General features: G+C 42.3%; 1 protein-coding gene and 1 long non-coding RNA gene across 14 annotated transcripts in view; one reads left to right on the forward strand and one right to left on the reverse strand.

Moving 5' to 3' along the window:
• LOC125453697 (glutamate receptor 4) overlaps positions 1–27,351 on the forward strand; it is a 225,062-nt gene that overhangs the window by 40,492 nt on the left and 157,219 nt on the right. For all 13 annotated transcript variants that reach the window (XR_009445847.1, XR_007247817.2, XR_007247818.2 and 10 more), the window contains exon 4: positions 24,246–24,430. Coding sequence is in view for 10 of the 13 variants with exons in the window: in XM_048533576.2 (XP_048389533.1) it covers positions 24,246–24,430 (185 nt within the window). In the remaining 3 variants the exon portion in view is untranslated. The remainder of the gene's footprint in view (positions 1–24,245; positions 24,431–27,351) is intronic.
• LOC125453698 (uncharacterized) overlaps positions 1–27,351 on the reverse strand; it is a 74,267-nt gene that overhangs the window by 25,337 nt on the left and 21,579 nt on the right. The window lies entirely within an intron of this gene.

Here is a 27,351-nt window from a genome sequence, read left to right on the forward strand (position 1 = left end):
ACACGATTTACTGGATAGAGTGAACTCATCAGTCTTTAATTGGTTTTTGATAAGGGTGTAATAAAAGTTAATAGAGTTCTAGTTTCATCTTTAGGTGTAGAATATAAAAACCAAGCAGTAATTATAAACCAATATGAATCGTGCTACTCTAGGTTGTTAATGTGTATTGTACCTGACTTCATGCTCTCTGCAGGATAATTAAGCTTGATGCTAGGTGCAATGCAGAATTGCTGAGATGTTGCTTGGTATAAAGAAACACAAATACGAAAAAAGACTGGAAAATTAAGTCAATAAAGTGTGAGGCTGAATGAACACAGCAGGCCCAGCAGCATCTCAGGAGCACAAAAGCTGATGTTTCGGGCCTAGACCCTTCATCAGAGAGGGGGATGGGGAGAGGGAACTGGAATAAATAGGGAGAGAGGGGGAGGCGGACCGAAGATGGAGAGAAAAGAAGATAGGTGGAGAGGAGAGTATAGGTGGGGAGGTAGGGAGGGGGTAGGTCAGTCCAGGGAAGACGGACAGGTCAAGGAGGTGGGATGAGGTTAGTAGGTAGGAGATGGAGATGCGGCTTGGGGTGGGAGGAAGGGATGGGTGAGAGGAAGAACAGGTTAGAGAGGCAGAGACAGGCTGGACTGGTTTTGGGATGCAGTGGGTGGAGGGGAAGAGCTGGGCTGGTTGTGTGGTGCAGTGGGGGGAGGGGACGGACTGGGCTGGTTTTGGGATGCGGTGGGGGAAGGGGAGATTTTGAAACTGGTGAAGTCCACATTGTTACCATTAGGCTGCAGGGTTCCCAAGCGGAATATGAGTTGCTGTTCCTGCAACCTTCGGGTGGCATCATTGTGGCACTGCAGGAGGCCCATGATGGACATGTCATCTAAAGAATGGGAGGGGGAGTGGAAGTGGTTTGCGACTGGGAGGTGCAGTTGTTTATTGCGAACCGAGCGGAGGTGTTCTGCAAAGTGGTCCCCAAGCCTCCGCTTGGTTTCCCCAATGTAGAGGAAGCCACACCGGGTACAATGGATACAGTATACCACATTTGCAGATGTGCAGGTGAACCTCTGCGTAATATGGAAAGTCATCTTGGGGCCTGGGATAGGGGTGAGGGAGGAGGTGTGGGGGCAAGTGTAGCACTTCCTGTGGTTGCAGGGGAAGGTGCGGGGTGTGGTGGGGTTGGAGGGCAGTGTGGAGCGAACAAGGGAGTCACGGAGAGAGTGGTCTCTCTGGAAAGCAGACAAGAGTGGGGATGGAAAAATGTCTTGGGTGGTGGTGTCGGATTGTAGATGGCGGAAGTGTCAAAGTCTCCATCTTCGGTCCGCCTCCCCCTCTCTCCCTATTTATTCCAGAACCCTCTCCCCATCCCCCTCTCTGATGAAGGGTCTAGGCCCAAAACGTCAGCTTCTGTGCTCCTGAGATGCTGCTGGGCCTGCTGTGTTCATCTAGCTTCACACTTTATTATCTTGGATTCTCCAGCATCTGCAGTTCCCATTATCTCTGGAAAATTAAATCCTTTTCTGACATAATTGAATGTGGAGTGACAATTGAATTATTTCAAATTATGAAAGGATAAATAGAATCAGCTATTTTCAGTAGCTGAGAAACAAAGAACAAGAGGGATAGACAGTAAATGCAGAAAATGAAGTTAGGTGACTTTTGAACAAAAGGAAGGAGAAGTCTCTCCACAGAATTGAGAGACTGTGGAATTCTCTGTGGCTGAGGCAGAAATTTATGGCAATACTCAAAGTCCAGTAGATGAAGTAAAAGGGCTGAACAGGATATGGAAAAGAAGTGGGCAAATGAGAAGAGGCCTACTGTCTGCATTGAGATAGATGTGAATTGTTCCAGTTGAATAGCCTGTTCTGTGTTCTGACGTCTCTATATTTGTACGTATTTTCATATGTTCATATCACTGAATTTGCAAGTGAAATGCCAAGCTTACAGTAACAATCCCAACAAATTAATAGTTGTGGAGGTACATTGATTGATTGCTGTGGAAGAAGTAAATCTTCAAGGACATTCTGTACACAGTGCGATAGTTTGAATTATACTATTAAGAGGGAGGGCTGTGAGAATTTGTATAAGAATATCATAGGTCCTGCCACAGGAAATTAGCCCTTAATCTCATTATGGTCTTAGTCCAAACATGAGTAAAAAAGCTGAATTTTAAAGCTGAGGTGACATTGACTGCCAGTGAAATAGAGGCAGTGTATAACTGTGAGTATGGCATGAAAGCCCCCTGGAGTTCTACCTAGCACAAAGACAGCAGCGGTGGTGATTATTGGAGGCCAATCATCTCCACCTCAGTGCATCATTAGGGCAATGTTCAAGGATTTAACCATTATCAGCTGTTTCTTTTAATGATCTTTGCATTAACTGTAGAAGTGGGAATCTTCATGATGACTACACAAAATTGGTGCTCCTAAAGCCTACCAGACACCCCTCATCTTCTACCTCCACCACCAGTCACCTCCTCTCCCCCCAGCCCTCAGCCATTTCCACATCACTCATCTTTGTACTGTGTCTTCCATGATCCTGGGATTTTGTGAGTGCTGTTTCAGTGGTGGCCACAGGTTCCTTCAGGGCAGTGCTGAGTAAAAGAGTTAGTGGCATGGATCTGATGTGTTGGTGTGGGTTTGCTTAGCTCTTCCATTCACTTGCAGGTTATGCTGTTTGGCACACGAACAGCCCTATTTGTAGCTTCACCAGTTCGTCACCTCATTTTAAGTACACCTTGAAATGTTCTTGATGTACTCTTCTGCACTCTCCACTGAACCACAGTTGATTCTTTGGTTTAATGCTAATCGTTGAGTATGAGACATTCTGCCCCATGAAGTTGCAGATATGCTTAGCGTACGGTTCTGCTGGTGATGGCGCACAGAGACTCATGAATGCCCAGACTTGAGTTGCTAGATCTGTTCAAAGTTTGTCCCAATTAACACAATTGCAGTGCCATAAAAGACTGTCTCAGCAGCTTTACTACTGATTTTTCACTTATTTATTTGTGACATGTGGGCATTGCTGGCTGGCCAGCATTTATAGCCTGTCCCGAGTCGCTGTTGAAAAGGTGGTGGTGAGCTGCCTTCTTGAACCACGGCAGCCCACGTGCTGTGGATTGACCCCAAATGCTATTAGGCAGGGAATTCCAGCATTTTGTCCCAGTGACAGTGAAGGAATGCCAATATATTTCCAAATCAGGTTGATAAGTGGCTTGGAGGGGAACTTGAAGGTAGTGACATTCCCATATGTCTGCTGCCCTTGTCCTTCTAGTTGGAAATGGTCACCGGTTTGGAAGGTGCTGTCTGAGGATCTTTGGTGAATTTCTGCAGTGCATCTTGTAGATAGTACACACTGCTGTGACTGAGTGTCAGTGGTGGAGGGAGTGCATACTTGTGGATGCAGTGCTCATCAAGCGGGTTGTTCGGATCATTTCAAACTTCCAGAATCATGTCAAGCTTTTTGAATGTTGTTGGGGCTGCACTCATCCAGGCAAGCGGGGAGTATTCCATCACACTCCTGACTTGTGCCTTGTACATGGTGGACAGGCTTTGAGGAACCAGGAGGTGACTTACTCACTTCAGTATTCCTAGCCTCTGACCTGCTCTTGTAGCCACTGCATTTATGTGGTGAGTCCAGTTGAGTTTCTGATCAATGATAAACCCCACAATGTTGATTGTGGGGGATGGTAACACCATTGAATGTCAAGAGATGATGGTTATATTGTGTCTTATTGGTGATGGTCATAGCCTGGCATTTATGTGGTGCGAATGTTGCTGGCCACCCATTAGTCCAAACCTGGATATTGACCAGATTGTGTTGCACTTGAACATGGACTGCTTCAGTATCTGAGGAGTCATGAATGATGCTGAATACTGTGCAATCGTCGGCGAACATCCTCACTTCTGACCTTATGGTGGAGAGAAGGTCATTGATAAAGCTGTTGAAGATGGTTGGGTCTAGGATACTATCCTGAGGAACTCCTACAGTGTGAGGTGATGCACTTTGGTAGGAGTAACTGGAAGGCAAAGTACAGGGCTAATGGTAAGATTCTTAGCAGTGTAGATGAGCAGAGAGATCTCTGTGTCGATGTACACAGATCCTTGAAAGTTGCCACCCAGGTTGACAGGGCTGTTAAGAAGGCATACAGTTTTTTAGCTTTTATAAATAGAGGGATCGAGTTCCGGAACCAAGAGGTTATGGTGAAGCTGTACAAAACTCTGGTGCGGCCGCACTTGGAGTATTGTGTACAGTTCTGGTCAGTGCATTATAAGAAGGATGTGGAAGCTTTGGAAAGGGTGTAGAGGAGATTTACTAGGATGTTGCCTGGTATGGAGGGAAGGTCTTACGAGGAAAGGCTGAGGGACTTAAGGCTGTTTTCATTAGTGAGAAGAAGGTTGAGAGGTGACTTAATTGAAACATATAAAATAATCAGAGGGTTAGATAGGGTGGATAGGGAGATCTAGCAACTCAAGACTGGGCATTCATGAGCCTCTGTGCGCCATCCGCAACAGAACCGTACGCTAAGCGTATCTGCAACTTCATGGGCCAGAATGTCTCATACTCAACGAATTGTATTGAGCCAAGCAATCAGCTGTGGTTCAATGGAGAATGCAGAAGAGTACATCAGGAACAGTACCCAGGTGTACGTAAAATGAGGTGACGACCTGGTGAAGCTACAAATAGGACTGTTTGTGTGCCAAACAGCATAAACTGCAAGTAATAGACAGAGCTAAGCAAACCCACACCAACACATCAGATCCATGCCCTGTAGTCTGTCACAGGATGTTTCATGCAGTTGTGGCAGGACTGCAGAGCTTAGATCTGATCCGTTGGTTGTGGGATCGCTTAGCTCTGTCTATCGCTTGTTGCTTATGCTGTTTGGCATGCACATAGTCCTGTTCGGTGGCTTCACCAGGTTGACACTTCATCTTCAGCTCTGCCTGGTGCTGCTCCTGCCATGCCCTCCTGCATTGTTCGTTGAACCAGGGTTGATCCCCTGGCTTGATAGTAGTGGTTGATTGGGGGATATGCCGGGCCTGGAGGTTACAGGTTGTGCTGGAGTACAATTCTGCTGCTGTTGATGTCCCACAGCACCTCCTGGATCCCAGTCTTGAGTTGTTAGATCTGTGTGCAATCTGTCCTATTTAGCACAATGATAGTGCCACACAATATGATGGAAGGTATCCTCAATATGGAATGCAGGATTTTGTCTCCACAAGGACTGTGCGATGGTCATCCTTACTGATACTGTCATGGACAGATGCAACTGTAGCTGGTCAATTGGTAAGGATGAGGTCAAGTATATTTTTCCCTCTTGGCTCCCCCATCGCCTGCTACAGACCCGGTATGGAAACTGTATCCTTTAGCATCCAACCAGCTCACTCAGAAGTACTGCTGCCGAGCCCCTCTTGATGGTGTACGTTGAAATCCCCCACGCAGAGTATGTTTTGAGCACTTTCCATCCTCAGTGCCTTCTCTAAGTGTTGCTCAACATGGAGGAGTACTGATTTGTCAGCTGAGGGAGGATGGTATGTAGTAATCAGCAGGAGGTTTCCTTGCCCAAGTTTAACCTGAAGCCATGAGATTTCATGGAGTCAGGAGTCAATGTTGAGGACTGCCAGAGCAACTCCGTACAGACTGAATATCACTGTGCTGCCACCGCTGCTGGGTCGGTCCTGCCGCTGAGACAAGACATTACCAGGGATAATGACAGTGGTGCCTGAGAGTTATGATTCTGAGAATATGACTGTGTCAGGTTGTTGCTTGACTAGTCTGTGAGACAGCTCTCCCAACTTTTGCACTAGCCCCCAGATGGTAGTGAGATGGACTTTGCAGGGTCAACAGGGCTGTTTCTGTTGTTGTCTTTTCTGGTGCCTGGATCAATGCCAGGTGATCCGTCCAGTTTTGTTTCCTGTAAGACTTCGTAGCAATTGGTATAACTGAGTAGCTTGCTAGACCATTTCAGAGGGCAGCTGAGAGTCAACCACATTGCTATGGGTCTGAAGGTGAAGATGGTAGATTTCCTTCCCTGAAGGGCATTAGTGAATCGGATGGTTTTTTCCTGACAATTGGCATTGGTCATCAGTAGATCCTCAATTCCAGATTTTTTTTATTGAATTCAAATTCCACCATCTGCTGTGGTGGGATTTGAACCCAGATCCCCAGAACATCAGCTGAGTTTCTGGATTAATAGCTGACTGATAATATCACTAGGCCATCGTCTACCACCTGAGTCCTAAAGGACATAACTTCTAGACTGGAGAGTAGATGGAGTGGGACCAAACAAGACTGAGAAAGATACTTGACATCCATCAGTATGTCTGGCAGAGAGACCACTGTATGATGTCCTTGGGGATAAAGTCTACCTTCACATTGATAATATGCTTGTGTTATGTGACACTACCACTTTGTACAGTGATCACTTTGCCTGATATTGTGCTGGATGTCAAATATGTTTTTCCTTTTTTTTGTTCCTTTGCCACCTGCTGCAGACCCAGTCTTGCAGCTTTTTCCTTTAGGGCGTGATCAGCTGTGGTGTGGCTCGCTACTCCTTGGGGGTGGACATTGAAGTTTAACAACCAGAGTATATTCTGTGCCCTTGCGACCCTCAGTGTTTCTTCAAAGTGTATTCAGTCTGGAGGAGCACATATTCATCAAATGAAGGTGGGCGATATGTAGTCATCAGCAAGCGGTTTCCTTGCCCAAGAGGTGTGATCCTTCAAGCTTCGTGGGGCTGAGAGTCATTGTTGAGGATTCCTATGGCAGCACTCTCCTGATGGGCGTGCCATCACCTCTACCAGTTATGTCTTGCCGCTGAGGCAGTACAGACATCACCATGCCTATGAATGTCAGGCTGCTTGACAAGTCCATGAGATCACCCTCTGAATTTTGACACTAGCCTTTAACTATTGGTAATGATGACTGTGCCGGATCTGAGTGTTGATTTCACCATTCTTGATTCCAGTATTTAGGCCCATGCCATTTAGTCTGTCTGTTTTGTGTCTTTGAGTATCTTTAGTTTGGTACAACTGAATGATTTGCTGGGCCATTTCAGAGAGCAGTTGAGAGTCAATCGCATTGTGAATGTGGAGTCATGTTCCAGAGGGACAAAACCAGTAAAGATCCTTCTTGCAAATTAACGTACTGGAGTTCCATTTTAAAGTATACAGGCAAGTTAGATCTTTTCCTTATGGCATGTGGGCCAGAGCAAAGTAAGGGTAACTAGTTTTCTCCTATAAAAAGGTTAAGTGAACCAGATGGGATCTTATGACAATTAATGACCTCATAGTAATTGTTATACTTTTCATTTCAAATTTTAATTCCAAAATCTAAATTTCAGCTCTGACAGGATAGAAACCCATGTTACTAGAGTGTTACCTGGCTAAGGGCCCCAGTAATACCACAAGACCATCAACTGCCCAGAGTTTATTAGGATTTTGTATTTTAATGGTTTTCTGGAAGGAAAATTCTTTATCCTCTGTGCTGAACTTTTCAGCTAATATGTGTGAAAATTTTCTTCCACAATGTTTGTCAAGAAAAGTTGTTAATTTCTGAGAAGGTTCACAAGACTCTTGTGTTGTTACAGCAAGTACATCTTCACAAGTTGTTACAGCAAGTATTGTGAACTGTTGACTGTGAAACGTTAGCAGTTCAACTGCTGCCGGACAGTTGAAGGCCCTTCTAACATAACACTGCACAAATTGCAACACCAGTCTCCACTTATTACACCACCCTTGTCCTCTGACAACACACACTATTGAGTGAAGGTGTAGCTGAGAGATCAGCTTCTATTTAATCTGTTTTTAGGTTGGTTGTATTCTTGGTGTTGTTTTCTTTAATGCAGAATGGCCTCACTCACATTGGATTAAGAAGCAGCAGAAGGTTCCATTTACTTGAAAATCTCAAACAGGTTTACTGAACAGCGAAACAGTTCATGCACACATCCTTCATCTGGTGTGCCAGTGCCTGGACTCCTCATGGCTGTTGGTCAAGTGATGTAATCCTAGTCCACGGTTTATTAGCACACTCAGCTCTTAAAATAAAGCTGGACAAGTATCTGAGTAATTTAGTAGGTTTGTCATTCATCTTAACTAACATTCGTCTCTTATCAATTTTGCAGCAATTTTTTCCATTGAAAAATTATTTGACTTGTAAGCTATCAGCTTCTGAGCTTTTTGGCCATTCTACAGTAGACGATACTGAAGCTCCAAACTTCCACTCCTGAGGTTTAAGTGGAATCACAGCAGATTATACTGAGAGGGTCTTCTGAGAAAACTTCTTCCATGAAAGGGGTTTGGTTGTCTTCTGTCTTGGGGAAAATAGGTTTCGTTATTCGATGTATGCATATGACCCAATTTGCTTTGGGATTGCTTGCCAAGTAGCCGTGGGTCACTATAGTATACAGCGGGAGCCAGTGCCACCTATAGAAACAAATGACTTGCCCCATCTTTTCTATTTCCCCCCTGAAATCCCCTGCACAGTTTCCTGAGCTTCTATTTTCCCATTGTGACTCCATCTCAATGTTTTCACATTGGCCATACCCTCAGCAAGAATTGGGATGGGCGGAGTTGTGGGAGCCAGGGAGCAAGAGTTGTGATGCTGATTTTGAAGACTGTGAACTCGAAATGAAACAATCCCACAGCAGCCAAGAGAATTTTTCTGACCTCCTTGCGTGATAATTAAAGCTTGCTGCCATCCTCCAGCATCCCACTCACCCCCACCGCTCACCATCTCTTCACACTACCACGTCATGATTCCGCCCCCCCCGCCTTTCCTGTTGTTTGCCACATTGGAATGGGAGTAGGCCATTCCGTCCATTGAGCCAGACATTAATTTAATACAATCCTAGCTGATCAAACACTGCAGTGCCTATTACCTACACTATCCTCATACCTGTTATACCATCTAAAATCAAAAATTTTTAAAAAAATTTATTTTAAATGTTTTCAAAGAGTGATCTTCTACAGCTCTTTGGTGTAGAGACTTCCAACAATGCATCACTGTCTGAACAAAATGAATTTCTTCCCATTTCGGCCTTAATTGGCACCCACTTTTATTTTTGAATTATACCTCTGGTTCTAGGCTCCCAACCCAGGGAAACATCTTGCCTGCATGTAACTTGTCTATCCACATAGGCGATTTATAGGATTTCATGCAATCACCTCACATTCTTCTGAATGCTAGAGAACGTAGGCCTAGTTTATTCAACCTCTCTTTACCTCCCTCCCTACCTGGCTCACTAGTTCCCTCTCCCCAGCCCTCACTGTGAGCATAGTCCAGGAGAGGGCACCGAGGTAAGGAGAAGGAAGTGATAGAGTTGGGGGGCGGTTGCTGAGGGCTGCAACATAGATAATAGAGGACAGTGAAATGAATCCCACTGAGTCAAACCCAAGGCAGTAAATCGGACGGTGACTCCAACAAAGCTCATGATAATCAGCCAGACCTTGCCACAGAATATATGGGGAATTGTAGTTCTATGAATGTATCCATTACAAGAGTTCCATAATGGTTTAGGTTCACCTCCACAGTTATCATTGCAGCCTGAGAGAGGAGGTAGCTCATGGATCTGTTTGTCTATGCCTTGATTCCAGTGAGCTTTGCAACCTAACCCTTGGACTAACACTTGCTGGCCTTCCAGTTCCTCAGCAATTAAATCCATCAAAAGCTACAGGACTGAGTTCTACAGACTAGTGAGGTTTGATTTCACAGTTGTGCTGAATTAGCCAAACTCAGCCAGGTCCTGAGATGAGTGAGTTACAATCCGCTGTGAAGATAGGTTGAAGAAGTTGGGACTGTTCTCCTTTGGAGAGAAAAAAGGCTGCAAGGAAATTTGATAGAAGTTTTCAAAATGATGAACAGGCTGTCTAGAGTAGAGAGGGAGAAGCTGTTCCTGCTCATCTCAACAAAATAAGAAAATGAGAGAAGTGGAAGTGATGTGTAAATGAGGAAAGGCCGATGAGTGAGCATTTAAGGTCTGGAATGCACTACCTGTTAATATGGTGGGAGCAGGTTCCATTGGGACATTCAAGAAAACATTGGATAGAAATGGTGTGCAGGGATAGGAGTATAAAGGTAGGAGTTTGGCCCTAGGGAATACAACTTGGGCAGCCACAATGGGCCGAATGGTGGGCTCTTCCAAAATCAGAAGCCTGTGATTCTAGACCAAGAACCTGATTTCTCGCCCAAACAACCCCAAGAAGAAAGACAGGGAAAACAAAAAATATTTTCAACAACCTTACTGTTGTAATCATTTTCAGACTACTCCAAGTTGATTTACTGGTATTTCTGCTCTTAGCTGAAAGATCCACATGCACAAAATTCCCCTCCATTTGTTGCTATGACAGTGTCTTGTTTACTTCCTTCGGCAGGCGCTCTTGTTTTGCTTGTCGGATTATTTACATGTTAATGTTTCATTCATTCAGCACAAGATCCACCTGCATTGATATTCTCAACTTATCAATGAACCAGACTTTCTCAGGAATCATTTTGAACTCATTTGAAAAGGTTACTGACGCCGGAAACACAGAGTAAAAACACAGAAGGATGTGAGTGCATTTAAGTCAGCCAGCGAGCATCGAAAAGAAAAAGGCTAATGTTGAGGTGGCAGGCTTCACCGCTTGGTTGTGCATTTAGACATCTTCTGTATTCTAAAGACCTGTCAGGTTTGATGCATACTGACTCAATGAAAGAGAAATTCAGTGCATTACTTAATGTACAATAAACCTTCAGTTTGTGTGAACTGTGAATGGTAGAAGAACATGCTCAACTCGTACAAAAAATAAAGTGATATGAAGCCTGTTTATGTACTCCTGGTTTCTTGCTACCATGGCCCACCAAACACCCCGACTCCCATCTGAGCTGGGTTTAATCTGCATTTTATTTTATAGCTGGAGTCTGGCTAGCTAGTGAGGCTGTTGCACAGGGCATCAAACTTAGCATATTTTGACAACATTTTTACTCTAATTTGCCATATTTGCTGCCTTGTGACTGATGTTAAACACAATCATCATGATGGATCTGCAAAACCAGAGGGCGGGAAACTATGTAAGCAATTTAAAAAGAAAAGCTCTTCCTTGAGGCCCAAGATCTGATGCTGGTTGAAGTAAACTTCTTCCATTGAAGCCCAAGGGAGATAATAGCCAGAGCTATATCAGAAAGGTGGGACAAGATTGACGCTCACCACTTTGTCTCCAGGCCAGGTTGTCATTCCCACTTAAAAGCAGTGGTATACTCGCTACTAATGAGTATCATTAAAGGATAGTGTGCTTCCCAGATCTGTTAAAGAAGATGTGGCAGATTCAGTAATCAGTTGCCTTCGTTCTGACAGCGTTGTTTAACGTTCTCTTTTTTTGATATTACACCATTTATCTTTTCCAGTGCTAGGAAAATAAATCACAGTTTTTAAAATTCTCATGGGACATGGACATTGCTGACTGGCCAGCATTTATTGCTCGTCCTTGAGAAGATGGTGATCTACCTTTGTGAACCGCTGCAGTCCATGCGCTGTCGGTTGACCCACAATGCCTTTTTAGGGATGGAATTCCAGGATTTTGACCCATCGACAGTGATGGAAGGTGATATATTTCCAAGTCAGGATGGTGAGTGACTTAGAGAGGAAGTTGTGGGTGGTGGCGTTCCTATGTATCTGCTGCCCTTGTCCTTCTAAATGGAAGTGGCCATGAGTTTGGAAAGTGTTGCCTAAAGATCTTTGGTAAATTTCTGCCATGCTCCTTACAGATAGGGCACACTGCTGTTAGTGAACATCACTGGTGGGGTGTCCAAATATTGATGGACATGGTGCCAATTAAGTAGGCTACTTTGCCCTGGCTAATGTCAAGCTTCTTGAGTGTTGTCAGAGTTGCGCGCATCTAGGCAAGTGGGGAGTATTCCATCACAATCCGGGCTTGGGCCTTGTAATGGTCAGTAGGCTTCGGGAGTCAGGAGGTGAGCTACTCACTGTTACATTCCTAGTCTTTGTCCTGCTGTTGTGGCTATTGTATTTGTGACTAGTCCAGTTCAGTTTCTGGTCAGTGATTCCACAGAAATTTATTAGGTTGATACCTGGAATTAGTAGGTTGCCTTATGAGGGAAAATTAGACAGGCTGGACTTCTTTTCACTAGTGTTTAGGACAGTGAAGCGTGATTGATTTGATTGAAATTTATAAGATGCTGAATGGTCTTAACCAGGTGAAGTAGAAAGAATTTTTATTCCTGTAGGTGAGTATAGGACAAGGGGACACTGTTTTAAAATTAGTTGTTGCTCTTTTAGGATGGAGATAACGGAATTTCCAATTTGTCAATTATTATTTAATTGTTTGGAACGCTTTCTCAAAATGGGGGAGCTGCCATTATTGAATGTTTTTGAGGCAGTGGTAAATAGTCTCTTGTTAGCCAAGGGAATCAAAGGTTATTGGATGTTGGTGTGAGTACGGAATTCGGAACGCAAACAATGATCTTATTGAAATTGGAAAAGGCTTAATTGGCTAAATGGTCTATTTCTGCCCAACTGATATGTTCAAAAACAAAGTCGCTGGAAAAGCTCAGTAGGTCTGGCAGCATCTTGCGGAGGAGAAAACAGAGTTAACATGTCGGGTCCGGTGACCCTTCCTCAGAAGTGTCTGAGTTCTGAGGAAGGTCACTGGACCCGAAACATTAATTCTGTTTTCTCCTCCACAGATGCTGCCAGACCTGCTGAGTTTTTCCAGCAACTTCTGTTTTTGTTCCTGATTTACAGCATTCTCAGTTCTTTTAGTTTTTGTTTTGATATGTTCAAAGACCAATGGTAAACTCAAGGATGTTGATATTGGGAGATCCAGTGATAATGATGACATTGAACACCAAGGAGTGATAACTGGATGCTCTCTTGGAGATGATCACTGGCAGCTAATTCTGCTGCTTTCGAGTTTACCATCCTATTAGCACCAGGCAATGCCACTGAGAGAGGTGAGCATGGCTGAGGCAGATTGGGGACTGAGGACACTTTCATGTGGAGGTCCATGTCGAGTCCTGGTACAAAGAAAATATGGTGAAGGTCACAGTCACTAAGCATGTCAAAGCAGAAATGATCTCTTCTGGAAGCATAATTTGGACCAGAAATGTGGACCTCCCTGCCCATGACCCAATCAATGGAAATGTCTGCTCTGATGGCAAACACTTGTCCTATGCTACCATGTCCTCCACATGTGGCAGAGGGCACTTCACTGTCAGCCAACCATAAGCAAGGCCTTGACTTCACCTCCTGAATGGAGCACTACTGATGTTAATTAATTACTCCGCTGTGTGAAACACCTAATCCCAATTTCATTCAGCTCTGAGGAAATTCCCCAATGACAGAAATTGTTGGACCACACTCCAGAGATGGCTTTCCCCACTATTTTTCCAGCCAAACCCCCACCACACCCCCCCCCCCCCCGCCATACCCACTGGGAAGAATCAGCCCCTAACTGGGCTGGAGCATGAGAAATGACATTTAACACAGACCAGCGTAAAATATTGCACTTTAGGGAACTATAATGGCAAAATGGTTTTTAAGATAAATCATACATATTTGAAAAGCTCAGAAGATGAGAGAGATCTTGTTGCACACAAATCCTTCAAGGTGGAAGGTAAAGTTGATAACATGAGTTAGTTGGAATTAACAATAAAGGAGTAGAATAAACAGAGATCACACTAGAATTTTCTAAATCACTCGTTAGGCTTCAGCTAGGAGAGTGGTGTTCTAGGCAGCTTACATTAGAGAAGACAAAAAGGACTAATAAAGGGTACAAAACAGGTTTAAAAGGATGAAAGCGTGAAGAGGGAAAAATTGAAACCATTCTACTGGAATAGAGTGTTTTATAAATGAAGACAAAGCACTGACGAAACACAGCAGGTCTGGCAGCATTTATGGAGAGAAACCGAGCCGAAGTTTCGGAGGAAGATTCGTATCCGATTCATAATATGAACGGTTTCTTTCTTCACAGAAGCTGGCAGACCATCTAAGTTGCTTCAGCACTTCTTGTTTTTATTTCAGATCTCCGGCATCTACACTGTATTTGGCTTCTGTTTTAACTGTAAAGAATTGACCAAATAGAGATTTTGAAGACCGTGAGGAGTTTTAATGAAGTAGATAAAGGCTGTTCCACTGGTGGGTAAGACTATAAACTGATCTAAAATTGATTCAAGATCTTCAGCGATTGATTGTAAAGAGAGATGAGGAGAAACGTTTTACTCTGAGAGCAGTTAGGAACTGGAGTACTCTGTGAAATGTTGGTGGAAGTTGGTTCTGTCAGTGAAGGGTCTTGCTAGCTACCTGAAAATGAGGAACTTACTGGAATATGGCCAAAAGCAGGATGTTGCACCAAGTATAACTACTCCATTAAAGAACCAACATGAGCAAATCAGGCCAAACAGCCTCCTACATTGCAGGCTTCTTTCATTCTATAAATGTCTGGCAGGTAGTTTAAGACAATAATTAATTATTAAACCTCTCAGACAATCACACAGCAACTTTCAGATTACCCAGCACAACCTGCAGGGAAATATCAAGCTCTGCTGCCAGGACAAATCCCTGTCCGACCACTCTATGGCACTAAGCATCTGTGAGAAAGTAGGCAGCATAAAAGAAAAGTGCAATGTTTTCTGTCAACACTTCTAATGAAAAAAAAATCCTAGTTTTTGCTCTTCCTGATGTTTTCAATTAAATATTTTGGCCGGATGAATTTAATTTCTTTTCACTTAATTCTCAGAGCAGTAGACTGTTCTGTCTTTAGAAATATTTACCATTCAAACTCAACTTCTCTTTTTTGTTTGCTCATCTGTTCCACTCATTATTTTTGGTTATCCACCTCATAATTTCACTCTTTTCAGCATCTGGGTCTCTTGGTGGCTTCTCTTCTGTTCTGTTGGTGCCAGGCTTGTTATTTGAGCTGTTTCACTGCTTGTTCTTGTCTGACCTACTCTCTGGACGAGATTTTTTTTTTCAAATAGAAGCTAGCTAATGGATTAGCCTGGATTTGGATTTTGCAGTCCTAAATAATGGCAAATCATGGGCATTTATCATTATCATTATAACAGGATGCAGCAACAACTGGCATTTGGCAAATTTGTCTGCAGTGAAGCCTGGAAGCTATGATGTGTCTGAATGAGCGCCAGACGAGCTCCTATTGGTCCTGCCATTCCTATTCTTAAAGCTGTAGGGACCGCTCATTTGAAAAGATTGTTTCATTGCCTTCATCTTTGTGTGGACTCACTCCCACAACTTGGAAACTCCACCATGGTCCCAGTTCCTCCCACCTGCACCCCTTTACCAGCTCTGGCTTCTTCCACTTCCTTCCCACATCCCCCACTGCTCCCCCACCCCCTGCATCCATACACACACACACACACACACACACACACACACACACACACACACACACACACACACACACCCCAACTCCCCTGATCTTCAACCGCACCAATATGAGAAACAGAATTTGATGGAGGGGAAAGAAGGTGGTATGAGATTATGAGTGGTGAAAAGGAGTGTAGCAGGGCAATGTCTAAGCAAAGCAGGGGCTGCAGGTAAGCTAGACAACCCAACAATATTCTCAAGAGGTCTTTCCCTCCTGTATTCAGCACTGGAATGTTTGTAAAAATATTTCCATGCCTCCCTGTTGTGGGCTGCAAGACTCTAGCTTGCCTCAGCCATGAGCGCCTGTTTTTTGTGTGTGTGGTGTTGCAAAGCTGCCAACACTTTGTTTGAACCAGCAGCTCTAGGGGATGGTCAACAACCCTAGCTGCAGCCTATTTCACTGGTTGCTGCATCTAAAATGAATAGGAAGGTCTGCTGGCCATCCGTGTATGCTAGAGATGTACGTTTCTTGCCAACGTCAACCCATTTACCCAATTGTAAGTTGCAACCCTATATATGTTTGAGTTTCCCCAGTGATTTGAATGTAGAGCTTTTGAAGACTTTTTTTACACAGTAGCTGGTAGATACTGTGACAAAGTAGATGTTCTTTTTGTCAATATTGTATGCTGTCACATGTAAAGAGGATATAAGTTCTTAGATTTATTCCTGCATCTCCTGGAGAAAAGTGTTGAATATGTTTTCTTAAAAAAAACCTCCCTGATATGAGCATGAAATTCAGATTGAGTGATGTTGTTCTTGTTCCCTATGGCAGCTGGAAGGAGCAAGAAAATATAAAATCCAGGTTCCGTTAACTTCTGTTGGAGAATGGAAAGAGAGGCTGCTCTGTTCCATTCCGGTCATGAGATCCTTCTGATCAATGATCCCTAGAACTATGCAAACTCCACAGTACAGCACATGTGGTGGTGTTGTTTACCAAAATATTATTCCGTCAGCACTACAGGGTGTTGATGGGAGCCACTGCATTCAAGGTTTCCCATGTTCTCAACTTGGGGTGAAGTGGGTAATTTCTCGGCTGTTTTGAATCATGCCAACATGTTTCTCTCTCCTACTTACTAATGGCTGCTATATTGCTCTCATGGAGCTACAGTGGTACTTGATTGAATGTCCCCAAGCTGATCCTCCATAATTTTTGCATTCAGTATCTATGTTGTTGCATGTCTCAACCATGACCACACTGAGGCATTGTACTTGTGAACTGGAATGACATGGGACACTGGTTGTTTAGATTCTTTTAGAGTTGTCTTCCTTTCTTACGTTGATCAGTTTGTGGAGTACACAATTCCTGGAGTTCAGTTTCTTCTTCAGCTTCTTGAAGTCCCCTTTAAATCTTTACATTCAGATTGACCATAATGCACATTGAATGCTCCACTTGACATCATTTGTCATCATTAACCGCACCAAAGTAAGAGAAACCCACAATCTGATGGACAACGTATTCTCCGAGATTAAATTCATGAGAGAAGATGAAAACAACAATCAGCTTCTGTTTCCGGACATCAGGGTTGAACATATGACCAACAGGGAGTTCCAAACATCGGTCTACAGGAAAGCAACCCACACTGATCAAATCCTCAACTTCCACAGAAACCACCCCACCATCTAAAACAAAGCCGTATTTGGACAGTGTTTAAATGGCCCATCACAGACTGCAGCACACCAAAACGACGCAAAAAAGAGGAAGGGCACCTGTAGAAAATCTTCGCAGATATCCCCGCAACTTTATCCACAGGTGCCTGCTAAACAGACAACAACAAGAAGAAACAGTACGCCCTAACATGTTGGCCACACTGCCATATATCAAGAACATGTCAACTGACGACGAGACTCCTTCGAGCATGAGGAGTCATGGTAGCACATGAGCCCACAGCCGCTCTATGAGAACCACTCATAAGGATTAAAGACCCCATTCCCACAACATGCAGAACCAGCGTAGTTTACAAAATACAGTGGAACATCTGCAACAAGCATTATATTGGACAAGACAGGAAGGAAACTAGCCATCAGAATACATGAACATCAGCTAGCAGCATAACATCACGAACATTCCTGAGTATCAGTACACTCGGACAATGAAGGCCATCAATTTAATTGGGACAACGTAACCATAATAGCCCAAGTCAAACACAGACATGCACAAGGGTTCCTAGAGGCGTGGTTCTCAACCTGTAATGCAATCAACAAACACACAGAATTGGACCCAAATATAAACCCATACAGATCAAAACTGGAAATGACACTATTCACCAGAATGGACCGAATAGTATAAATTCCAAGCGGAGTAGAATAACGTCGCTTCATCAGAGGCCTCACTGATATTATCTAGCATGGTGATGAAATGTCTGAACTAAAACAAGCCAGCTCGGCGAGCAAGTCATCAACCACATCCACAACCCGAGCTACAGATCTTTGTTAAAATCTTAAATGCCCCTCATGCTCAAGAGTTGTACATTATGTTATCTGGAGATTTTGAAAGGCGTGTAGGATGTATTGAATATCTTCCAATATTTCTCACTGGGGCCAATGCCTTTATTATCTGCAGAGATAAATCTTGCAAACTACAATTCCTTAACATGCTTTGAGAAAATTTATTAGAGAGTCCAAGGCTATAGGAGTATTTTCATCAAGAGTTATGGTACAGTTGGTCATTGTTGGCTATAACATGGGTAGGAAAAGTAATTGGACCTTCCAGATATTTCTGGTTACGCAAAAGTTGGAGTTAAATCAAATCTTCGATTGGTCTCCTGCCTATCAGAAAGGTGGCATTACCACCACCTCTTGGAAATGAACAGATGGAACCATGTTGATCCAGTGAAATTCAGCTTCAAAAATCTTTTTAGATTGATAGGAAAAGGATTAAACTGGTTGTGAGGAGTACAAAGCAATATGTCCATCACTAACGACAGAAAGCCTCAACCTGATGGAGAAAACAAGGTGTAGAGCTGGATGAACACAGCAGGCCAAGCAGCATCAGAGGAGCAGGAAAGCTGACATTTTGGGTCTAGCCCCTTCTTCAGAAATGTCTTCAGAAACCTGATGGACCTTGCCTTGTTCCATACTTTCTTCCATTCTTTTCTGTTCTGGCTAATATACGTTTACCAGAATTTACCACTAGGCATATGTCAGTTGTATCAAAAGGATGTAACCCCACAGAGGAGGTGAAACAGATATAAACATACTGTAAAAGCCACCTACTACTTCAATAATAACAGCAGTTATGACAATGTGCTAAAATAGGGGAAATCTGTTTATATTGAGTTAACTTATTTTCACAGAGACAACAGTGAAGAGAGTATATCATGCATTGATTATTGCCTAAAGTAACTTCTAGACTAGAAAGCACAGCATTGAACTTCACATCTGTTAAACTGGGATTGGAAGACAATGATCTGACTGGAAATAGAAGCTGATTTTATATCACTGTCAGGTCAGAGGTCAAACATCCAAAATGTCTGAGCATCACTCAGTGACATTGTGCTCCACGAGGAATGGACCTGGATCCAGGAATGCACATTAATTAATGAGACAGTTTTTTGGCATTCCAGAATCCCACCCATTCCCCCTACTGCCCGAATTAAGTTCCAGGTGGGATGTGTCAAGCTCCGGCTTCCCACCATACCGTCAATTAAAGCACTTTTGTGTTCAATTAATTACCATAGAAGGACCAAATCAGGGCCTAGTTCTGCTTGAGTTGCAGTTGGCTCCAGACGCAATGAGACAGAGAATCTGCTCACCTGCCTGGGAAACCAGTGCTAGCCGTTGCTGTTAGGAGGGGTAGTTCTTTTGAGCTGTGTTTTTATTTTGTGGATCATCGAGGGACTAAAAACAGGCTGAGAGGGTGACTGCCCCCCATCATCAACACTCTTGCCCCCATCCCAACTCTACTGTTGCTGTTGGGCATGTCACTGTCTTCACCTCATAAACTGAACTACCAAATGTTATGATGCAGACCAGGCATATAATTCCATATTCTACAAAATAGAAACTTCTGTCAACCATGGGGAGCCGGTCAGGTAAGAGTCCTGAGGTCAAAAACAACTCTGTGTGCACAATTGTCAGGTCATTGCTGCTGATACTTAACGTCCACAGGCTAAATCTTGTATGCCACCTTTCCTGGCATAGTCTGAAATCCTCCTGGCATAGTCTGAAATCCTGTCTACACTCAACACCCTATTAACAGTAGCGCTGAAGATCTCTCCACCCAGAATTAGATGAGATATTTTTCATGCCCTGTACTGAAATAAGTATGCCAAAATACTATATTACTGGTAGTTGCAGGCAATTCAGAATGAGGCATGCGAGACATGTTAATAAGATGATAGTTTAATAATTCTAATACAGCAGGGACTTGTCGATATTTAAACCTTTATTGAAACTGGAACAAAGCAGCTAATCAGTGACTAAGATATATGATTACTGTCACTAGGTCTGTGCTCTTAGGGAAAAAAAATTACTTCAATCCAAAGCACCAGCTCTTATTTCAGTAATCCCTATGCAGTTTCATATTTATTCAGCTAGATTGTTTAGGCCAAAGGCTAATGATAAGTTTTGTTTTCATCTCTCTCTTGGATGCCTTGGTTAATCCATTTGTACTGGAAACATATGTTTTGAAAGTGGTAATAAAAGTATACAGTGATGAGTGTAAACATCGGCAAATCATAATCTGGCTTTGGAACTGTTACTTCTAAAGTATCCAATCACTGTTTGAGTATGATGGAGCTCAGCAAAAGTCATTGCAGTATTAATTTTGTTGTGTGAATTCAGGCTAGAATCCACTTAAACATGGTGGGACTAAGGTTCATTAGCTTTTCATTAAATAGCACCAGTGCAATTATACTGAAGTCCTTTAATACATAATCAGAGGAATCTCCCTATAATCTACAGTGTAAACAGGCAGCTCATTGTGGAAGCAAAATCCAAATGCAGTATAATAATTACAGTTTTGATTTCAAGAGTATAAGGGGAAATTGTGTAATATGCTTAATCTGCCCTGGCTTTGAAAAGTACACTGCAATTATAAAATGTAAAGTTGACTTTTTTTTAAGGCAGAGCATGTTAAATGGTTTTCCTATTATTAACTACTTCTCAGTGCTTGTCTGTACCTGAAATACTGATAGGATCTTCTGGGCCTGCAGGAGGCCTTGAGAATGAGGTGAGTTATTGTTGTCAGGACTGATACCGATGCCTTCCTGCCTCTACAAGTAAGTCTCCGCTTTCAAAGTCAACGGGTTTCCTGCCATGCCTAGGGACAGCCTTGATTTGCATTAATTACTGCATGATCAACAACTGGGCAATGGACGTAGGGTAGGGTGCAGTGTGGAGGGAGGAAGCCTGATTTGGACCACAAAAAGTTGTATTTTATGACTCCAGTGGCTGGAAATATGAGGCAGTAACACTTCAAATTTTTGTAAAAATAATTCTGTTCCTGTTCAGCCTCGCGTAACCCTAAAACCGTAAGAAATATGAACAGGAGTAGGCCATTTGGTTCGTCCAGCCTGCTTCACCAGTCAGTTGGATCATGCCTGATCCAACACTCTTTACATGCCCTTTCCTGCCTTTTTCTTACCCCCCGTAAGCCTTGATTCTGTACTGAAACAGGAATGTTTCTACCTTGGTTTGAATATACACAAGACCTCCACCTTTGCAGCTCTCTCAGGGAAGGAGTTTCAAAGATCTCAACTCTCTGAGAAAAGAAATTGCGCCTCAATTTCAGTCTTAAATTGGCGACCCTTTATTCTGAGATTATGCGGTCTGGCCCCATGTCTGGTGTGTGAAACTAGGTGTTCCTGTGTCAATACTTGACCTCACTGAGAAGCTCTTCAATCTCCCTTAGTGTCTGCAGGGGTTGGGTAGCACTCTGACCCAGAAAATAATTCTGAATACTGGGATGTCAGAACAATACCTGGTTTATGTGGGCTCAGAGTAAGTTTGTGATTGGTGGACGTGCCTGGTGAAGCGTGGACAATGCATTCCTGACGTAGCGATGAGGAATTCTGACCAGAGTGTGATTTTTTTTCTTGGAAAGGATCATCACTCCATTTCTTCCCTACTCCTTCAGGTGAACATTTAGAAAAAAACATTAATTGTTAGAAGTTATTGTTGTTCATGTTAGTGCATGTAGACAATGAATAACCTTAAAATATCAGTGTTTGAGGAACTGAGCAAATTTGTCAGATGGTGAAAACCATAACGAAAAGTTCAAAAAAAAACAAGATGTAGTGAAATGCTTAGTTCTTATGTGTTGAGTAATATAGAAAAGATAACTGACAGAAAAAAAAATACAGGGCAGAATGTGGCAAGTGTGAATCATGCCACTTTCTGAAGAGATCTGGCATCTAAATTAAATATTGGCAGGCTTTAAGGTGATGTATCTCAGTGATACATCAATGTGACAACAAAAATTAACTGGAAACCAGGAAGTAGTTTAAATCGCCTGTACTACTTTCTGCGCATTCTTGCATCAAAAGAACAGTACTGTGTGCGATTTTTTTTTAAATTTGGGCAAATTTACCTTTTAAAATTCCTCACCAGGACTTTTTCGGTTTGGACAATAAATTAAATGTCAGGTGTGTTACAGGATCATATAGACCCAAAAGCTTTAGCTTCATTTCCAGTCTGTATTCAGTTAGCAAATCCCAGTTGTGATACCACAGATTATCTTAGCACCCAAACTAAATACAAACCAGCCACTCTTACAATTGATGATTACTCAGTCATTTCTTCTAGGACTTGTGTGTGTGTCTGTGTCTATGCTCGTTTGTGTGGGAGAAGTGATAATAGAATTATGCTCGGATTTTTCCTGTTTAAAAATTCAGTGTATAGGTCATCATGCGAAGAATGGTTACTTTGGAGGATGGCTGATATCTTTGGAAAAGTGTCCTGGCGTGACTCGGAGATTCATAGACTCATACAATGCGCAAACTGACCCTTTTATCCAACCCGTCCATGCGGACCATGTTTCCCAAACTAAACCAGTCTTATTTCTGAGGAAGGGTCACCAGACCCAAAACGATAACTCTGTTTTCTCCTTTCACAGATGCTGCCAGACCAGCTGAGCATTTCCAGCAACTTTGTTTTTGTTCTTTATTTCCCTGTCTTTGGCCCATATCCTTCGAAACCTTTTCTATCCATGTACCTGTCCAAATGTCTTTTAAATGCTGTAACTGTGCCTGGATCTATCACTTTTCTCTGGCCATTCATCCCATATAGGGACCACACTGTGTGTAAAAGTTGTCTGTCAAGTCCCTTTAAATCTTTCTCCTGTCACCTTAAAAATTATGCTGTCTCGTTTTGAACTTCCCAACTGTACGAAAAAGACCTTTGCAATTAGCCTTATATGGGCTCCTCATGACTTTATACACCTCCATAAGGTCACCCCTCAAAGTCCTAACCTTAGGGGTTAGCATCAGCCAAACAATTTGAAAGAGAAAAGGGGTCAGAATTAAGTCATAATATTTTTAATCATCTGAGCTCTAACACAAAGCCGCTTCATAAGTGATCACCTCAATAGAAAGACAAAAGGGCTAATGTTGTTGTTTTCTAACAGGAATGAGCATTTTAACAGATTCAAATGAAATTCTTTGGTACTATATTTAGTTAAACTCACAAACAGAAACACATTTTGTTTCTTTTATATGCATTACTGAGTGTTAATTTGTGTGTAAAGGCAGGATTCAGAAACCTTAAGACTTAACCATTACCTAGTCCTCAGTCTTTCTGGATCAATGATAAATAAATTCTTACCGAAAGACCTGTTTGCAGCATCTCCAGTTCGTAGTGCAGTTGATGCTGCTGCAACATGCTGTTTCTGAGAACCCGTGCAGTCTACTGTGCAATAATATGTCAAAGGTTTGACTTGCCTGAGGCTGATGCAGAACCATCTATAATATGCTTTATGCTATTGCTGAAAACAGGAATATTTTCTCGAGCATTTATTTGTGAAGAGAGCATAAACACGCAGTTGTAAATAATTTTACAAAAATATATCAAGGTGCTTAACAGAACATGTAAATCTAGCCAAGTTGAAACCCAATTGCCGAAGTAATTTGATTGACATTTACAATTTGTGATCTTTCTAGACCCTTCATTGCTACTATTTGCACACCAATCTAATTCAACAACTTTCTTGCATCTTATTAAAAATATAGCTTCCCTCAGTCACACTTCAAAACAGATTTAAATTTTTAAGGCCCTAAAATGACCTGTTTTTTTAATGATTTCAATGTCTACCTAAAAATATGAAAAATAGACTTTATTGTGCTTCACTTTGCATGAAAATATGTCACTGTTTCGAGGACACTGCTAAAATCTACTGAAAGTCAACGTTCTGAGTCACTATCTCACTGTTGTGCACAGAAATTGACTGGTTGAAAGAAGATAAAAGAATTGAAACTTGCCAGTTCTTATTAAGTGAGCTTCACCAGTTCCAGGTCAAGCTCACAGCTGGAGAATTGTGCGACTATTATGTTTTCTACTTTTCACAGAAGTGAAATTGACAAGGCCAGCTCTCAACCCCCAAAGCTACCATCCTAATTTCCCAAGAAACCATGATGTCCACAGGCTAAGTCCACATGTGAATGTTATCCTGTCCATTGTTATTCGTTCTGGCATTGGATGAACTGAAATGAACAAATGACATATTTGAACACCTAAATAAAATATCTTAAGGTGATACATTTTTTCCTTATTTTGATTACCTCAAAGATCTTAGTGAACAACAGTACATAAATCATCTCAAAACAGAAGAGATTAAGAGTTAGTTAGTTTTTGCAATGAGCAAAATTTGCAATTTGCAAACTTTGCAATGAACCATCCACTGAAACTGCATTTTCCTTTAAATTTGTTTTCTGATCTGTTGCAGGTTATTCCATACTGCAGTCAATTATGGAAAAAGCAGGCCAGAATGGCTGGCAAGTCAGTGCTATCTGCATAGAGAATTTTGATGATGCTAGCTACCGACGTTTACTCGAAGACCTGGAACGAAAACAAGAAAAGAGGTTTGTTGTGGACTGTGAAGTAGAGAGACTACATAACATTATGGAGCAGGTAATGCTATTAATTTCAAATCCAAATCAATCATGCATTCATCGGCTAAACTCCACCGTGTAAATACTTAAGAATTGCTTTTTGCCGAAAATAAACTCTTATTGGGAAAACTACTCACACCTTCTGTACAGGTGCAACTTTATGCTAAAATATATTTTTGAGATTGGAGCAGGATTCCAACATCAAAACTCTAACTAAATTGAGATTAGAATTGATCAATCTATTGAGAATACTGTGCAATTGTGCAGAAGACAGGATGTTCATATTTTGAAAAATGAAAAGGTCACTGGGTATCTACAGATGCAGAAGGAATTGAGCTGTGACGTTATCTTTCTATCTGCTCTAAGTCCATCCGTGAATATCAATTGCCACCTCATTAAATTTAAGGTGCCTGTCATATTTAAACAATTTTTGAGCAGCTTATTTTCACCAGGCAATGTATGCACTGTTACAAAAGCACTCTGCTTCCAATTAATGTGCAAGTTCTGAATGTTAACCCAATTTGACAAGATGCTGCCATGCATCAATCAGTGGACAATCTTAAGTATTGCTACACAGGAAATTCTCATGACATTGCCGACAGTCTGACTACAACAGTGAATACATTTTATTTGCAGACATATTAGACTGGGATACGGCAGTGTCAAAACATTCAGACCTTTGAGTATTTCATGCTGACCTATCTTCTATTACAGTGCTGCAGTTAGGTGATATGATGACGAGAACCTTTTGTAACTATTTAAAGAAACATTGTCTTTCAGCAGTAGAATTTATTTTTAAGCCATATATAGATTTGAATTCTTTGACCTCCTGATTTGTTTGTTTTCAGGGGTGATTTTCACTCTGAGTACAAATGAAATGACATTGATTTAAGCCATCAGTTATAGCCCTGCCAATTTTCAGAGAGCTCAAGCTGAGGAGCATACAAACATAGCAGGAGTGGGTCACTTGATCTCTTTAGATTGGCCCATGATTCGATGAGATTGTGGCTAATCGGATTTTTCCACATCCAGCTAACAAGGACCTCTCAGCCCCTTTGTGGTCAAGAATCTATGTACCTCTGCCGTAAATATATTCAATGACTCTGCTTCCACCCCATTTTGAGAAAAAGAGTTCTGAAGACTTGCTATCCTTTGATTTAGGAAAAACACCTCCTAGAGTGGGTGACCATTGATTTTGAAACAGTGATTCTCTATTCTAGACTCCCCAACAAGAAGAAACCACCTCCTCCCAACTCCCCTGTCGCAACCTCTCAAAATCTTATGTTTCAATCAAATCACCTCTTACTGTTCTAAATCCCAGTGAACCTGAGCCTAGATTGTCTAATACTTCCTCATCAGACAACTTGCCCATTCCAGGTATTTTTCTAGTAAACCCCGAACTGCTGCCAATGTATTGTATCCATCCTTAAATGAAGTTCAATACTGTATAAGGTACTCCACACTTTACCAGTGAAACATAACTATCCTCCTCATATTCAATTCTTCTCATAATAAACAATGACATTCTGTTAAATTACCTAATAGATTGCTGACCTGTATTCCAGCATTTTGTGATTCTTCCACCAGGATACCCAGATCCCTCTGCATCTTGGAGGTCTGCCATCTCTCGCCATTTAAATAATGCTGCCTTTTTACTCTTCCTGCCAAATAGTCAACTTCTCACGATATTCTACTCACCAGACATTTCCCCACTCACTCGGCATCCTTATGCTTTCTTCACAATTTGCTTTCTGACCTACCTTTGCATCATTAACAAATTTAGCTACCATACCTTTGGCAAGTTCTTCAAAGTCATTTGTATAAATTGTAAGAATGAGTGCATGTGGAACTGGACGAGGTGACAGGTAGGGAAGGATAGGAATTATACATTTATGGAGATAGGGGCATCAGAAACCAATTTTGATCAGGGACAGCAGGCTTTAAGGATTGTATGTGAGGCAAGGTATGAGCATCTGTCTTTTGGATGAACTAAAATTTGCAGAATTCGAAGGGAGGGAGGCTGATCTCAAATCAAATATTGTGATGTAAAAAAAAATCAAACTTCAAACCACGCAGGGACCACGGTCAGGGTAGATTAGATTGGATTCCCTCCAGTGTGGAAACAGGCCCTTCGGCCCAACAAGTCCACACCGCCCCTTGAAGCATCCCACCCAGACCCATCCCCCTATAACCTGCACACCCCTGAACACTACGGGCAATTTAGCATGGCCAATCCACCTAGCCTGCACATCTTTGGACAGTGGGAGGAAACCGGAGCACCCGGAGGAAACCCACGCAGACACGGGGAGAATGTAGCCAATGATAAGTGTGTGAAATTTATAGTAGAGGCTGAAGACTTATTCCAGGAAACTTCCGGTTGTGTAGGACTGGATGTTAGACATGTAGGACAGAATAGGGCATCATGTGTATTGGCTAGAGATCCGCAGAGAGACCTCAGCTGCCTTGTTCAGGAAGACAGTTCCACTGAGGAGGCCCCGGGTGCCACTGGAACAGAATCCATCAGTCCAAGGAGCCAAGACAAAGGGGAGGAAATAGGGGTTCTATGTATTGAGGAGGCCATCGGAATGAAAATCAATGGCCAAACAATGACCTGTATATTCAAGTTGCAATTCCTGACACAGGAAACTAAATATTTCAGATCAACTTCTTTTTTGAGATCATTTGCTAAGCACAACTTTTGTGAGGAATCCAATCCATAAATCTATATAACTACTCTACAAATTATTTTCAATTTGCAAGTCTTGCTTGTTCATTGCTATATGTGTGAGACTGTAAACACAGCAAAACACCACCATGATTGCAAACAAGCCTTTCCTTAATTTTAAAATCATGCTCAATTTTCCAATGTCCAGAGAGTTGTTTCTGAAGTGTAGCTAGGGGTTAACGGAATCTCCATCACAGCAGACCCTGATGGAATTG

This window comes from Stegostoma tigrinum, chromosome 6, assembly GCF_030684315.1.
Source record: "Stegostoma tigrinum isolate sSteTig4 chromosome 6, sSteTig4.hap1, whole genome shotgun sequence".
Taxonomy (NCBI): Eukaryota; Metazoa; Chordata; class Chondrichthyes; order Orectolobiformes; family Stegostomatidae; genus Stegostoma; species Stegostoma tigrinum.